At 48.0% G+C, this 15,800-nt stretch overlaps 2 protein-coding genes across 2 annotated transcripts in view; one reads left to right on the forward strand and one right to left on the reverse strand.

The window, feature by feature from the left end:
- Positions 1–5,597, forward strand: part of SUPT16H (SPT16 homolog, facilitates chromatin remodeling subunit) — a 57,385-nt gene extending 51,788 nt beyond the window's left edge. Inside the window, exons 25-26 of the mRNA XM_058181036.1 lie at positions 366–443; positions 4,439–5,597. Of these exons, the coding sequence (XP_058037019.1) occupies positions 366–443; positions 4,439–4,590 (230 nt within the window). The 3' untranslated portion in view covers positions 4,591–5,597. The remainder of the gene's footprint in view (positions 1–365; positions 444–4,438) is intronic.
- A 1,061-nt stretch (positions 5,598–6,658) lies between these two features.
- RPGRIP1 (RPGR interacting protein 1) overlaps positions 6,659–15,800 on the reverse strand; it is a 36,142-nt gene continuing 27,000 nt past the window's right edge. Inside the window, exons 10-14 of the mRNA XM_058182404.1 lie at positions 15,347–15,438; positions 12,063–12,258; positions 10,420–10,504; positions 9,612–9,742; positions 6,659–6,687 (exon numbers count right to left, since the gene is read on the reverse strand). Coding sequence (XP_058038387.1) covers positions 6,659–6,687; positions 9,612–9,742; positions 10,420–10,504; positions 12,063–12,258; positions 15,347–15,438 — 533 coding nt within the window. The remainder of the gene's footprint in view (positions 6,688–9,611; positions 9,743–10,419; positions 10,505–12,062; positions 12,259–15,346; positions 15,439–15,800) is intronic.

Below are 15,800 nucleotides of genomic sequence, written 5' to 3' on the forward strand. Positions count from 1 at the left end.
GTGAGGAAAGGAGGAAGGTCACTCTGGACTTCTCTTGAGGATTCCTTCCCTTGTCATGTAAAATATATATATATATATATATCTCCCTCCCTCTCCTCTCCTTTCCCACTCTCCCCTTTCCCTCTCCCTCCCTTCCTCTTCTCTCTCTCCCGCTCTCTGTTCCTTTTCCTCTCTCCCTCTCTGTTCCTTTCTCCCTCTCCCTCCCTCCCTTTCTTCCCCTCTCCATCCTCCTCTTTCTCTCTTCCTCTCCCTCCCTCTGTCTCCCTCCCTCTTCCCCTCTCTCCTCCCTCCTCTTTCCTCCCCTCTCTCTCCCTCTCACTCCTTCAAGAGGTGTATAATCCAGAGTCTTGTCTTCTCTTTCACAGACTACTCCAAAGAGTCCCTGGGTAGCGAGGAGGAGAGCGGGAAAGATTGGGACGAACTGGAGGAAGAAGCACGCAAAGGTAAGCATCCTTCCCTCTTCCAGGTCTCTCTGTTGAAAACCTCTCGGGACAAACCTGAGCTTGTGACGCTTCTTTTTAGGTCGACTTTTAGTTATTTTTCATCCCTCCATTCACTCATTCAATTTATCTAGCCGCTCAACTCAAAACGTTGACTCTGTTTTCTCGACACAGGGAAGGGAAAATTAAACTCGGGCTTATGGCTTCAGCCAATCCAGAAATCGGTAGCACAAGTAGATCTGCTTGTGCACCTCAAGACGGCCATCCGATGACAGCGCCACTTGACAATTCATTGCTTGCCTGTGGGTTTCTGAGTGGAATTCAGAGCCCGGGTTATCACCATCCTGGCACAAGGCCAAGTACCGTATTTTTCAGAGTTTAAGACATTCCGGATTATAAGACACACCTACCTTTTTAGGGGAGGAAAACAAGAAAAAAAAAATACTGCCTTTGCCTCCCAGCATCCATCTAGTATTCATCTGCCCCATTCGCCTTGGCCCATTCAGCGCAGCCCATTTGCCACTGCCCATTCCCCCCGCCACCGCAGCCCGTTTGCCACCACTGTAGCCCATTCAGTGCAGCCCGTTCAACCGCTGCCACGGCCCATTTGACACCACTGATCCCTGCTGCCTGGAGCCAAAAATGCAACGCGCGGAGGCCCAAAAAAAAAACACCAAAGGGTAGGGGCCGGCGGGTGGCCTGGGCTATATTCGGTGTATAAGCCACCCAAATTTTCACCCTCTTTTAGTGGGGAAAAAAAGTGTGTCTTATACTCTGAAAAATACGGTACTTGTGGACCTCCAAAGATGTCAGTCAATCCAATAAGATCTGAGAGTTAGCATGCTGTAGATCCATTCTCTTGACAAGGGTGGACAATTAATTTTTCCAAGGAGCCACATGCGAAACTTGGACTGTTTTTTGTTTTTTATTTGCATTTATATCCTGCCCTTCTCCGAAGACTCAGGGCGGCTTACACTATGTCAAGCAATAGTCTTCATCCATTTGTATATTATATACAAAATCAACTTTTATTGCCCCCAACAATCTGGGTCCTCATTTTACCTACCTTATAAAGGTTGGAAGGCTGAGTCAACCTTGGGCCTGGTGGGACTTGAGCCTGCACTAATTGCAAGCAGCTGTGTTAATAACAGACTGTCTTAGCAGCTTGAGCCACCAGAGGCCCTGTTGAAGGATGGACCAAAAGGGCAGTGACCGTGGGCCACAGGGGTAGCCAAAGGGCCGGATAAGGAGCCAAAGAATACCCAGGTCTGTCATAAGCAGTGCCACCTCGGGGTATGCAAAAGACCATCTTCCTCTGCGACTGCATTGGGCCTCATCCAACGGGCCCCGATCCTGTGGGCCTTGCATAAAGCTTTCCTGCTAGGCATTAGCAGGAATCAAAACTCGGAGGATTCTTTTGGATCGTTGTGTTGGCTGATGCAATTTGTACCATGAACCTTGCTATATTTATGATAGTTCAATTTTAGCATTCTGTAATTGAATTGGACACCGCTTCAGAGTCGTTTTGTGTGGGCAGCCGTGCAAATCAAATCAGAGAGACGGTCTTCATTCACTGGCGCGGTTCGGGATGAATGAATATTATTATTAGTATTAGTATTAGTATTAGTATTATTAGTATTTATTAGATTTCTATATCGCCCTTCTCCCGAAGGACTCAGGGCGGTGTACAGCCAAAATAAAAACAAACAATACAATATACAATTAAAACAAGAATTAAAAAACTTATTACACGATTGGCCTAAGACTTTAAAAAACGTTTAAAATTCTAAAAACCCATTAAAATTCATAATATAAATTTAAAAACCAGCAAAATTTAAGCCAGCCCCGCGCGAATAAATAAATGTGTTTTCAGTTCGCGGCGGAAGGTCCGAAGGTCAGATATTTGGCGCAAACCAGGGGGAAGTTCGTTCCAGAGGGTAGGAGCCCCCACAGAGAAAAATATTCGTCCATCATATAGCATGAATAGAACTGCCAAAGAGCCAAGAATAAACCTCCCAACCAAGGAAACTCTTTAAAGACTGCCCACACCCACACCGACAGGCAAGACACCAGAATCTAAACTGACAGCAAACGGTACTCCTTACTAGCATTGATGATGTTGCCTAATTAGGCTAATGAAACGCCTGCAAGAAAACAAGCAAGCTCAGAGAGCACCAAGAACCCCTCCTTATAGAATACAGTAACATAAGTGGAAGGGACTTTCTAGGTCAGGGGTGTCAAACTCGCATCATCACAGCGTCGTCAATGTGATGTATTGCGACTTTTCCCCTTCGCTAAACTGGGCATGGTGGTGGCCAGTGCGTGACGCATCCATCCCGCGGGCCGCGAGTTTGAAAGCCCTGTTCTAGGTCTTCTCGACCTAGCAGGAGAAACCTATACCATTTCAGACAAGTGGTTGTCCAATCTCTTCTTGAAACCCTCCAGGGTTGGAGCACCCACAACTTCTGGTGGCATGCCGTTCCACTGGTTAATTGTTCTCACTGTCAGGAAATTTCTCCTTAGTTCTAGGTTGCTTCTCTCCTTGATTAGTTTCCATTCATTACTTCTTGGCCTGCCTTCTGGTGCTGTTGTGGCCTGGCAGCAGAGCTGGCAGCAGATTCGGACAGTGAGGAGGTTGGGGAGGAACATGGGCCAGTCCTTAATTTGGGGGAGGCTCTGATGAGGGCTCTGCATCAGAGGCAGAGAGGGGGCCGGGACCGGCTGCCAATTATCAGCTGCCTTCGTACTCAGACATCAGTGAGGCAGACGAACATCTGGAGCCTCTTCCCAGTGTGCACATGCGCAGAGTTGCTAGACAAAAGGAACAGCTAAAGAGCAAGGGTCAACTTGGGAGTAAGGCCGCAGGTGGACGATGAATGGCCCCTCCCAGAGGGAATAAAAGAGGAGCGAAAGGGGAGTGGAGTTTGCAGGAGTCAATTAGTTTGCTTAATTGATTTCTGATTCTTTGCCAAGTTTGGAATTATCGGTCCAGCAGCTCCCCAAGCCAGATAAGATCTGTGGCTGTAAATTCACCCTTGAAAGACTTTTGCTGGATGTGAATGAGAAGAATTAACAGTAACTTCATAAAAAGGGATTTTTTTTATTGAAAAAGTTTTTTTAAAAAATTTCACACACCCTTTTCCCCCCTCCCCCCCACTCCATCCCCTCCCTCCAATACCACCCTCCTCCCTCCCCCCCCACGACTTCCCAGAACAAACACAAGGTATAGTTCAAAAGAAAAAACAATCATTCGCTAAATTTTCCCTAACATAAATTATAATCCTCCCTTTCTTCTCAAATCCTAACTTCCCCCATACAAATCAAAGATAAATACGTCCTAATCATTCCAAAGCAGTCTGAAATCTCTTAATCTGAGATCTATTTTGCGTATATTCAATCCATTTTTTCCATTCAGTTAGATATTTTTCTTGTGTAGTGTCTTTCAAAAAGGCTAAGATTTTAGCCATCTCAGCCAAATTAGCAACTTTCAATATCCATTCTTCTATTGTAGGTAACTCTTTTTTCTTCCAGTATTGTCCTATCAGTAGTCTTGCCGCTGTTATTAAATTTAAAATCAACTTAGTCTCAATTACTGTACAGCTCGTAATAATTCCCAATAAGAAAAATTGCGGTAGGAACTTTATCTTCTTTTTCAAAACATTTTGTATAGTCCACCAGATCCTTATCCAAAAAGCCTTAATCTTCTTACAAGTCCACCAAATATGAAAATATCATCACAATTACATCTCCAACATTTCGCTTGCATATCTGGATACATATATGATAATTTCTTAGGGTCTTAAGTGCCACCTATAAAATAAAAAGGGATTTTTGTCAGGATAAGGAGTCTGCTTCGTGGTTTGGGGAAGCCTAGATCCGAATAGGTGCCTTGGAAAATAGGTGGGGCCTCTCTGTTTTGTGATAACGCTGATCACACTGCTATCATGTCACCTGTAGCTCTGCGGAGGTTCTGACTTCTCCCTCTCCCTTCCCTGCAGCTGATCGAGAGAGTCGGTACGAGGAAGAGGAGGAGCGCACCATAAGCCGCAAGAGGAAGGTTCCCCCCTCCCAGAGTTCGAGACACCACCGCAGCTCCCACAGTCGGAGTCCTGGCCGAAGTTCCGCCCCGCCGAAGAAGAAGAGGAAGTAGATTGGGGCGATGATCAACCTTTCCCATCAGTCAGTTGTGGGGGGAGGGAGGGAGAAATTTGGGGGCTACAGAGGCCTCCCTCCATCAGCCAGTCTTTAGGGTCCCGGGAGAGGTGGTCAGCTCCTCCCCACAAACTATTTCGTTTTTCACCTTTCCCACATCCGCACCTCCTTCAGCTCCCTTGTTTTGTTTCTCTGGAGCATATTTTGGGTTTTTTTTATTATTATTATTATTTTCTTCCCCGTGTCTTTTCCGAACCATTCGCATGGACCAATCCGCTGCGAGAGAATTCCAAGCCGTGTTCATGATGGACAAAAAAACATGCTGGGGGAAAAAGGGGGCATGGAAGCCGTCTTGGGGCGACACTCAGGAATGGGGACTTGACCATGCTTCTCTGCAGCTTCCACTGCTCCTCCCTTTCTCGCTCCTTGGGGGAGGGGTATATCCGCTCCAAACTCCCTTCTACATAGGGACTCTTCCCCATTTCCCCACCCCCCATAACCCATATCTTTATCCTTGGAAGCTTTGGCAAGTGGAGCCGGTTTGACTTTTTAAAAGTATTACCACCCATGTCAAGAACTCAAAAGGTTCAAGCCAACTGCTCGTTCTCTCGGTGTTTCTAACCGACAAAGAAAAGTGGAATCGCGCTGCGCTTTTCCGACGCCAAGAAAGCCACCTTGGAACTGTGATGGAAAGGAATACGCAACCACGCTTCCCTAAAGACGCAAGCAAGCAGGACTGGGAGATTAGGACACAAGTGAAAGAAAAAATTCTTGCTTCTTTGTATTCTTTTATTTTCTTTCTTTTCTTTTTTTTGTTCTCCTTTTACGGGATCACCTCTTCCCCCTCCCCTTTTTCTAACTGTCAAGCACCCCGTTTGTATTTATCTGTTTCCAGGATCTCCCCGTAGGTATCCAATGAATGAGCATCGGAGGTGGTCGCAGAGGGAACGGATTAAACGCATTTCCTGCTCTGACCCTCCCTTGTTTCCTTCGGGTGGGTGGGTCGGGGACCACCTGATCCAGGCCAGGGAGGGAGGATGGGTTGGGGGCATGGGGCTTTCTCAACTTTTTCTTTTTTCTTTTCTTTTCTTTCGTAGCCGTTAGCACTCTTGATATTTTTGACTTTGGAGACAAACTGAACAATAAAAATGTTTTTTTTTTTAACAAAAAAAAAAAAAAAAGATTTGGAAAGTTTATTTTGCTGGCTCATTCCCTGGCTCTCAAGAAAGCAGCGACCATTATATTCATAATCACCCTTCTTCGGTTTCTCCGCCGTCGTCGCCCGGCCATTCACCTGTCCGGTAGATGGCGCGCAGCGCAGCCGCCGCTTTGACGGAGACTTTCAGATTCCCGATCTTGGTGACGTGGTCTAAAGAACTCAAAACTGGGTGATAAGAAATGAAAAGCACAAGATAGTGTTGTTTACTGATCTGGCCATCATTTGTGAAGGGTGGAGAGGAAGGAGAGGAGAAAAACGACTTGAATATTTTGAAGTTGAACGTGGGAACTTTCTGATTTTCCAGATACCCTGTTTCTCTGAAAATAAGACCCAACTTGAAAATAAGTCCTAGCATGATTTTTCAGGATGCGCGTAATATAAGCTCTACCCCCAAAACCAACCAAATATGTTACTAAATACATCCATCTGATTGTCAGTCAGATGGACGTATTTAGTAACATATTTCCCCGAAAATAAGACCCAATCGGAAAATAAGCCCTAGCATGATTGTTCTGGATGTTCATGATACAAGTCCTACCCAAAAAATAAGCCCCAGAGAAGATTGTCAGCTAGATGGATGCGTTTGCTACCATATTTCCCTGAAAATATGACCAAATTGGAAAATAAACCCTAGCATGATTTTTCTGGATGTTCATAATATAAATCCTACCCCAAAAATAAGCCCCAGATAAGTTTGTCAGCCAGATGGATGCGTTTGCTACCGTATTTCCCTGAAAATATGACCAAATTGGAAAATAAACCCTAGCATGATTTTTCAGGCTGCTCATAATATAAATCCTACCCCAAAAATAAGCCCCAGTTAAGATTGTCAGCCAGTTAGACGCGTTTAGTAGCATATTACCCCGAAAATAAGACCTAAACGGAAAAATAAGGACTAATACGTCTTTTGGAGCAAAAATCAATCTTGGACCCAGTTTTATTTTCAGAGAAACACAGGTAGTAACTGCTATCAGCCTATACCTGGCAGGAATTTATGTACAGCTCACCTCGGGTGGGTAATTTCCGTATTTTTCGGACTATAAGACCCACATTAGCTTTAGGGGTGGAAAACAAGAAAAAAAATCTGCCTCCCAGCATCCATCCGTTATTCATCTGGCTAGCATCACAGCCTGCTCAGCTACGTTATCGCAGCTCCAGTACCTGGCTCGTCAGGGCTCCGCTCCGTTGCACCCACTACCTTCAATTGAGCTGAGCTGCTGCTGCCACAGCCCGTTCGTCGTAACCTCTTCGCTGCCACCGCCCCTTCGCCGCCAATTGTCGAATGGGCAGCAGCAGCAGATAGGCAGCGGCGGTGATCCCCACCGCCTAGAACAGCTGATCAACGTCGCACCAACTCCTCCCATTGCAATATTTGCTCTATAAGACACACACACATTTCCACCCACTTTGGGTGGGGGGAGTGCATCTTGTCTGAAAACTACAGTAGTTTTCCTACGTGAGAAACAGACCGTTATGGAGGGCAGAAACAATTGAGCTGTGAAGATGCATAGGCACGCACAAACAATTTACATAGGTAAAGGTTCCCCTCGCACATATGAGCTAGTCGTTCCCGACTCTAGCGGGCGGTGCTCATCTCCATTTTCAAAGCTGAAGAGCCAGCGCTGTCCGAAGATGTCTCCGTGGTCATGTGGCCGGCATGACTCGATGCCAAAGGCGCATGGAACGCCGTTACCTTCCCACCAAAGGTGGTCCCTATTTTTCTACTTACATTTGCTACGTGCTTTCGAAACTGCTAGGTTGGAAGAAGCTGGGACAAGTCACGGGAGCTCATCCCATTACGTGGCACTAGGGACTCGAACCGCTGAACAGCTGACCTTTCAATCGACAAGCTCAATATCTTAGCCACTGAGCCAACGCGTCCCTTGAAAATTTAACAAATGTAACCTGACAAATGTAACTTGACACAATTTACATATGTAACTTGACAATTTACATATGTAACTTGACAATTTGCATATGTAACTTGATCCTCCCTCACACTCATAATCTTCCTGCCTGCCTGCCTGCCTTTTTTAAAAAATATAAACATTCCATCTTCCCTTAAACAGTGTGTCGGTACACATATCCCTCTGCAATAGCCATCCAATTTTACAATATCATTCATTACATTCATATTAATTCTCTATTCTAATCTTACAATTGTAGTATATCGAACAATTAAGCCTGGTAAACATTCATTTTTCCCTCTTCACGTATCTTCTAATAAGAATATAATAATAATATTAAGCATAAAAATCCTAACAATAAGAACAATTATCATATTGTTTACACCTCTATCTTAACATATTTTCTTTGATCTCTTCTTTGATCTTTTGTTTCCAGATTCCATTTTTATTCTCTAACCTTTGATAAAATAATTCCCATATCCTATAATATTCAGTTTGTTCTTTGGCCTTAATTGCAAATGTTAATCTGTTCATTTTGCACATTCTAATATTTCCTTCCTTCCTTCCTTCCTTCCTTCCTTCCTTCCTTCCTTCCTTCCTTCCTTCCTTCCTTCCTTTCTTTTCCCCTCCCTCTTCATTCTCCTTTCTTCTTCCTTCCCCTCTTTCCTTCTGTTTCCTTCCTTGCTCTCTTCCCATATTTCCTTCTTTTTCTTTTTCTTTCCTCTTTCTTTTTCTCCTTTCCTGTCCCTTTTTGCGTGCTCAAATGCAAAAGGGGAAACATTTCTCCTTTTGTTTTGTTTTGTGTTTCTTTTGCTATGGCCTCTGCCAACAAAAGCACAGCCCGGGGGAGGCCCCGTCCCGCGCGATCCCCCCCCAGGCCCCGTTTTCGGCTGTGTCAGCCTCCTGCAGCCCTCTGCCAGTGAAAACAGAGCCCAGTGAGGTCGTGCGCAGCCCTCCTTGGCTCCGTTTTCGGCCATGCTTGCCCCCCCCCCCAAGTTCTGTTTTTGCTGACAGAGGCACCACGGGCCAGTCCTTTACTGTTTCCAAGGCGGCCCCATGGGCCATATCCAAGCACACCACAGGCCAGATCTGGCCCGTGGGCCTTGAGTTTGATATCCCTGCTTCAGTGGTGAAATCCACATTTTTTACTACTGGTTCTGTGGGCGTGACTTAGTGGGCATGGTGTGGCTTGGTGAGTGTGGCTTGGTGGGCGTGGCAGGGGAAGGATACTGCAAAATCCCCATTCCCTCCCCACTCCTGTGGGAAGGATATTGCAAAATCTACATTCCCACCCCACTCCAGGGGAAGGATACTGCAAAATCCCCATTCCCTCCCAACTCCTGGGGGAAGGATATTGCAAAATCCCCATTCCCTCCCCACTCCTGGGGGAAGGATATTGCAAAATCTACATTCTCACCCCATTCCAGGGGAAGGATACTGCAAAATCGCCATTCCCTCCCCACTCCAGGGGAAGGATACTGCAAAATCCCCATTTCCTCTCCACTCTTGGGGGAAGGCTATTGCAAAATCTCCATTCCCACCACACTCCAGGGGAAGGATACTGCAAAATCCCCATTTCCTCCCCACTCCTGGGGGAAGGCTATTGCAAAATCTCCATTCCCACCACACTCCAGGGGAAGGATACTACAAAATCCCCATTTCCTCCCCACTCCTGGGGGAAGGCTATTGCAAAATCTCCATTCCCACCACACTCTGGGGCCAGCCAGAGGTGGTATTTGCCGGTTCTCTGAACTGCTCAAAATTTCCGCTACCGGTTCTCCAGAAGCTGTCAGGACCTGCTGGATTTCACCACCGCCCTGCCTTAAGCGTTGCCTTGGGTTATGTTTGTTAGATCGCTTTCATTTTTGGAAGGAGGATGGACAGTCATCTTACCTTGTAAGTCTTGCTCAAAGATGTCATTTCCAGTCAGAAGAATCTCTCGCAGGTCCACGCTGGAGAAACCCACGTCTTCGCATTCCCCGCTGGTCCCAGGAAGAGGCTCGCTCACCACTATAAACTGCATCCTGTGTCAAGGGGTAAACTTGATCAAGACATGTCCCGGGAATTATCTTCCCTGCCAGGTTTTTAGGTAACGAGAAGTTCTGACACTCATGTTCTGACATAGGCTTCCTCAAAAAGCACAAAGCAGAATCCTGGTTCCGACAAAACCCCCTTTTATTAAGCAAGCAGTGAATTCCTCCCATTCACCTTCAGCAAACTCTTTCAAGAGAGAATTTACAGTCACAGACCTTACCTGGCTTGGGGAGCTGCCAGGCCGATATCTTCAAAACTTGGCAAAGAGTCTCAGAGAGTCACAACCCAATTAGGTGAACTAGTTGTCTCCTGCGAACTCCACTCTCCTTTCACTCCTCTTTTACTCCCTCTGGGAGGGGCCGTTCATCGTCCACCTGTGGCCTTACTCCCAAGTTGACCCTTGTTCTTTAGCTGTTCCCTTCATCTGGCAACTCTGCGCATGCGCACACTGGGAACAGGCTCCATCTGTTTGTCTGCCTCACTGATGTCTTACTCCAAAGGCAGCTGATAACTCGCAGCCAGTCCTGGCCCCCTTTCTGCCTCAGACGCAGAGCCCTTATCAGAGCCTTTCCCAGACTCCAGGACTGGCCCATGTTCCTCCCCAACCTCCTCACTGTTTGAATCTGCTGCCAGCTCTGCTGGCCGTTGGCAGGCCACAACAACTCACTTGTTCCATTCGGGATCCTCAGCCGCCAGCATGGAAAGCAGCATTTGCCTCTGAAAACATCCGGGATCTGTGTCCATTTTGATCACTGCGACAAAAGGATTCAGCAAGTATTTTATTCTGGTATCCATGGAGATTCTCAAAATATCCAGGTCATGGTTGTCTCAAAGGTGCCTTTTTGCAAAAGGCAACTGGGTTCAGTTGGGTTTTTTTTTTTCCCTTGAAAATCCAAAGGTGCTTTTTCCAGAGGTGATTGGACTTTCTGGTTTTTCTTTGAAGGGGTTTCACTTCTCATCCAAGAAGCTTCTTCCATTCGAGGAGAAGCTTTTTGGATGAGAAGCGAAACATACGCACGCACCACATTTTGGCTCCCAGGTAAGTGCAGGGAGGCCTCCTAGGCCCAAAACGGGCCATGGGGGGTGGCGCATCCCCCCCCCCCGTGGCCCATTTTTACTCCCAGAAGGCTTCAGGGAGGCTTCATAGGCCCAAAATGAGGCATGGAGGGGTGAAGCACAGCCCCCCCTTTGGCCCATTTTCACCCCCAGGAGGCTGCAGGGAGGCCTATACCCAAAATGGGGCATGAGGGGGTGCGGCATGGGACCTCCGTGGCACGTTTTCACGCCCAGGAGGCTTCAGGGAGGCCTACTAGGCCCAAAACGGCACCAGGGGGGCATGTTTCCCTCCTCCCATGGCTTGTTTTTGCTCCCAGGGGGGTGCAGGTGGCCAATTGCTGTCTGTCACATACCCCTGGCCACACCCACCATGGCCATGCCCACCCAGCTGGTCATTAGGACAGAGAAACGGTTGTTAAATTATTTGAATCTCACCCCTGAGAAGTAGCCTGCAGTACTGTATTCTAACCACTGCCGAGCCATGGCTCTAGCATTTTGCACCTATTGCAAAGTGCAATAGCACTTTGACTTATCTACTGCTCCGTAGTGCTTTACAATGTTTGCCCTCCTAAGCCAGCATGGTCATAACACCCGGAGAGTATTCAAGTTACAGAAATCTACTTTCCCCTCTATTTTCTCCCTTAGCAAATGAAAAACAACAACAACAACAACTGTTGTGTCCTCCTCGCCTCTCTCCGAACTATGGCTTAATTAGCCGGCTGTTATCAGCTCTGGCAACAAAAGAATCAGCGCCTGCCAAGAGCCCTCGATAGCTGCCAAGACGCTGGTGAGTCACAACCTTCAGCTCTAGTCAATCTGTGGATTTGTCTGATACAAAGAGACACACCAGCTTTTGCTGCCTTTTATATCCTGTGGGGTGTGGCTCCATGACTCAGCACTTCTTAGGCCTGCCCTTCCCCTGCTTCTGTTGTTCTCTTCTCTCCTGCCTACGAAACCTGGGATTGAGCCAAGCCTGATTGCTGTCAGCTGGGTCTGCAAGCGTGGCCTGGGAGCGGGGGGAAAGAGTCAGGAGAAGGAGGCCTCGTTATCTCTTTCACTTGGCCTGCTTCTGGCTCCTGGAGCTGATCCAGGGAGGCCGGTACTTCCGAGGTTAGTCCTGACGGCCCTTCCCCCTCACTGTCTGAGTCACTTTCTGGCAGCAGGCTTGGCTCCAAGGCACTTTCGGGCATGGGGCCAGGTTCGGGGGCGGGAGCCACAACAACAACAAACCGGGAATTGCGTACATGTGCTCACCCTTGCTGAAGTGGAAATAGATCTCCTGGGTCCCCCTCGGTTTCCGCAAAGAGAAAGGGGTCTCAGTTTCCTCCAGAGGAACTCCAGGGAAGTGGAATTCGATGTAGAGTTGCTGGATGGTCTCATCGGCCGCAGGCCAGCTTTCGGACAAGAGGCCAAGGGAAATGACCTCCACCCGAATCCACTCTGAAGGATGCTGAGGGCGGAAAAGAATTAAACTGGTAGAAAAGAGCATTCGTAGCTCAGGATTAAACTTCGGGGGGGGGAGGGTCCTTGGGGCTCTCTGAGGTTGATGGTTTTCTTGCCGAGAAAAAATTGTCAAGGTCAACTTTTCCCGCCACCATCATTATAGTCTTACAGTTCACATTATCTTGTCCTCTCGTTTTGATTTCACCTTCAGGCCTTAGGCATAAAGCCATCGTCATCTCAATCCAGCTGTTAAGCTTCGCAAAATCTCGTTCCCAGGATGTGCAATGTTGGAGCCCAACCAATTGCAGCTTATTTCATAAACTGTGATTAAACACATGTACCGTATTTTTCGGAGTAGAAGACGCACTTTTTTTTCACCCACCCTAAAAGTGGGTGAAAATTTAGGTGCATCTTATAGACCGAATACGGGCATTTTTGGGTTCTTAAGCCCTCCATGTGTCGTGTTTTCGCCTTCCCGGCCCCCAGAAGCACTCTGCAGTGTTCTGCATGGTCTGTTTTCACCAAAAATGGGCTCGTTTTGGGGCTCCCAAGACCTCTGCGTGTTGCGTTTTCACCCTTCCCGGCCCCCAGAAGCATTCTGCAGCGCTCCACTGGCCCGTTTTGGTGAAAATGGGCTTGTACAGAGCACTGCAAATTGCTTCTGGCGGCCTGGGAAGGTGAAAACGTGACGCGCGGAGGTGAAAAACTATTTTTTTTTCTTGTTTTCCTCCTGTAAATTTAGGTGCGTCTTATAGTCTGATGCGTCTTATAGTCCGAAAAATATGGTATTTATTTATTTAAATAAATAATTTACGGTGTTTACAAGTTACTCAAGGCAGCGAACATATCCAACACACCTTCCTCTCCCCCCCCCCACTATTTCTGCCACAACAACAACTGTTCTGTCCCCCCTCACCTCCGTCCGAGCGATGGCTTAATTAGCTGGCACTATCAGCTCTGGCAGCAAACTAGCGAGTGTCTGCCAAGTGACTCTGTTATCTCCCTTGATGCCGATGAGTCACCCAGGAACAAACAGTACTTCAGCTCTTAGTTAAGCAGTTGATTTTGCCTGCTACAAAGAGGCATAGCAGCTCTCGCTGGTTTTATATCCTGTGGAGTGTGGCTTCATGACTCAGCACTTCCTAGGCCTGCCCCACCCTTGCTTCTGTTGTTCCCGCCTCTCCTGCCTACGAAACCTAGGGTCCAGCCAGGCCTGATTGCCATCATCTGGGTCCGGAGGCGTGGCCTGGTGGGGGAAAAGTCAGGGGACGGAGGCCTCATTATCTCCTCTACCTGGCCTGCCTCTGGCTCCTGGAGCTGAGCCAGGGAAGCCGGTGCTCCCGAGGTAAGTTCTGATGGCCCTTCCCCCTCACTTTCCAAGTAACTTTCTGGCAGGGGGCCCAGCTCGGGGGGGGGGGCAGACACAACAACAACCCTCTGAGGTTGAACTGAGAGAGAGATTGGCCTAACCTCGCCTAGCCAGTTTTCAAGCTTAAGGAAGGACTAGAATGCACAGCCTCTCAGTTTCTAGTCTGGTGCCTTCTGATGACTACCTGGGCAAGTCCCTTCAATTTTCTTAGTAAGATATTGGAAGTGGTTTGCCATTGCCTGCTTTCTAGAACTCCTGGTCTCCTGGTCGTTGGCCCAAAGTCACCCAGCCAGCTTTCATGCCTGAGGACAGACTAGAACTCCCAGTCTGCTGGTGATTGGCCCAAAGCCACCCAGCCAGCTTTCATGCCTAAGGTGAAACTAGAACTCCCAGTCTTATGGTCATTGGCCCAAAGTCACCCAGTCAGCTTTCATGCCTAAGGAGGGACTAGAACATGTCTCCTGGGTTCTAGTCCAGTGTCTTAACCACTGGACCAGGGGTATTAAACTCTTGGCCCGGGTGCCGGATCTGGCCCACGAGATGGTTAGATCTGGACCGCTGAGCCACCCTGGAAACAGGGAAGGACAGACCCACAATGCCTCTGCCAGCGAAAACGGAGCTTGGGAGGGCTGCCTGCGGTCCTCCAGAGCTTCATTTGCACTGGCAGAGGGTTGCAAGAGAGGCCGTGGCAGCTGAAAACGGAGCTTGCAAAGGCCACGGGCAGCACTCCAGAGCTCCTTTTTCACTGGAAGAGGGTTGCAGGAGGCCATCGCTGCTGAAAACAGAGCTCGGGAGCCCATTTTGGCTGACAGAGTGCTCAGGCCACCTGTCGTGTCCCACTCCTCCGCTGACGGCCGGGTCAGGGAAATCCGAATCAGGCGTGCCTCTGCAGCTCTGTCAAAGTCCTAGCAAAGTTCTCAAGGCAGGCAGGAGACCAGAAAGTGACTTCAGCAAGATAAGGTAGACTTTGCCTGACTCAGAGAATGCCAGAAAGCAGATCCTTTATATAGGCCATGGGGTGTGGCTCCATGACTCAGCACTTATCCAGGCCTGCCTTCCTTCTGTTGCCGCCGCCTATCAATTCTCCTGAAGCGAGGGTCACTCCAGTCTGCAGCTGTTGGTAATTGACCTTCCTCAGGCTCACATGCTGTGGGGGAGGGGGAGGGGTCTAGTTGCTCCGTTTGCCTGGGCATGGAGCCAGGGCTGGGGCCAGGAGGCATGCTAGGACATTCCTCAGCGTTCGGAAGCAGATAAGATGGGCCCGGCTGCGGGGAAAGCAGACGAGGCACAACACCACCACAGCTGGGGAGAAATGCTACCACATCAGATCGCGCAATCTGGTAGTAATCGTGGTTCGGTGATCTGGTAGTGATGGCAGAGCGAAGCTCCGCCCACCCACCCAGGTATCATTACTTCCTGATTTTAACCACGAAGTAATGTGATTTTTACCTTCTGCGCATGCACAGAAGGTTTTGCGCATATGCAGAAATCTGCGTGTCCATGTTGAACTGGCCATGCCCCCCCTGGCCCCCCCCGAGGTCAAACACAACCCTGATGCTGCCCTCAATGAAATTAAGTTTGACACCTGCACTAGACCAAACTGGCTCTCTGTCTCCAATCACAGTTTTGGCCCAGTGTGTTTGGACAAGTCTATCCATCATACTTTGTAAGCAACCTGTGTAAAAATAAGTTTTTTCCTTCCTGGAACTACGTGATAGCTACTCACCAGTTCAGAATACCACTGCAGTTTGGGTAACCTCACCACCACTTCATCACTTTCTGTAGTCTGAGCTTCACTCTTCTCTTGCTCCTCTTCATCTGCAGGTAAGAAAGAAGGGGGGGAAAATGTAGCACCCATTAAACAAAGTGAACTGGTTATGTGAGTGTGGCTTGGGGTGGTGGTGGTAATGTGATTGAGTGGGCATGGCCAACTTTTTTTTTTTTACTTTTAAAAGCATTTTTTCTACAACCTCTTGGGCTGAAGAGGTTGTAAAATAAATGTTTTTAAAAGCCTCTGATGATCAGGCAACTCAGCTGGGATCGCCAGAGGAGCCTTTTAAAAGCATTTTTTCTTTGGCCGAAAAAATGCTTTTAAAAGTAAAAAAAAAGCCTCTGATGATCGCACAAGCTCAGCTGGGATAATCAGAGGCTTTTAAAAGCATTTTTTCTACAACCTCTTT

The sequence above is a fragment of the Ahaetulla prasina genome, chromosome 4, assembly GCF_028640845.1.
Source record: "Ahaetulla prasina isolate Xishuangbanna chromosome 4, ASM2864084v1, whole genome shotgun sequence".
Classification (NCBI taxonomy): Eukaryota; Metazoa; Chordata; class Lepidosauria; order Squamata; family Colubridae; genus Ahaetulla; species Ahaetulla prasina.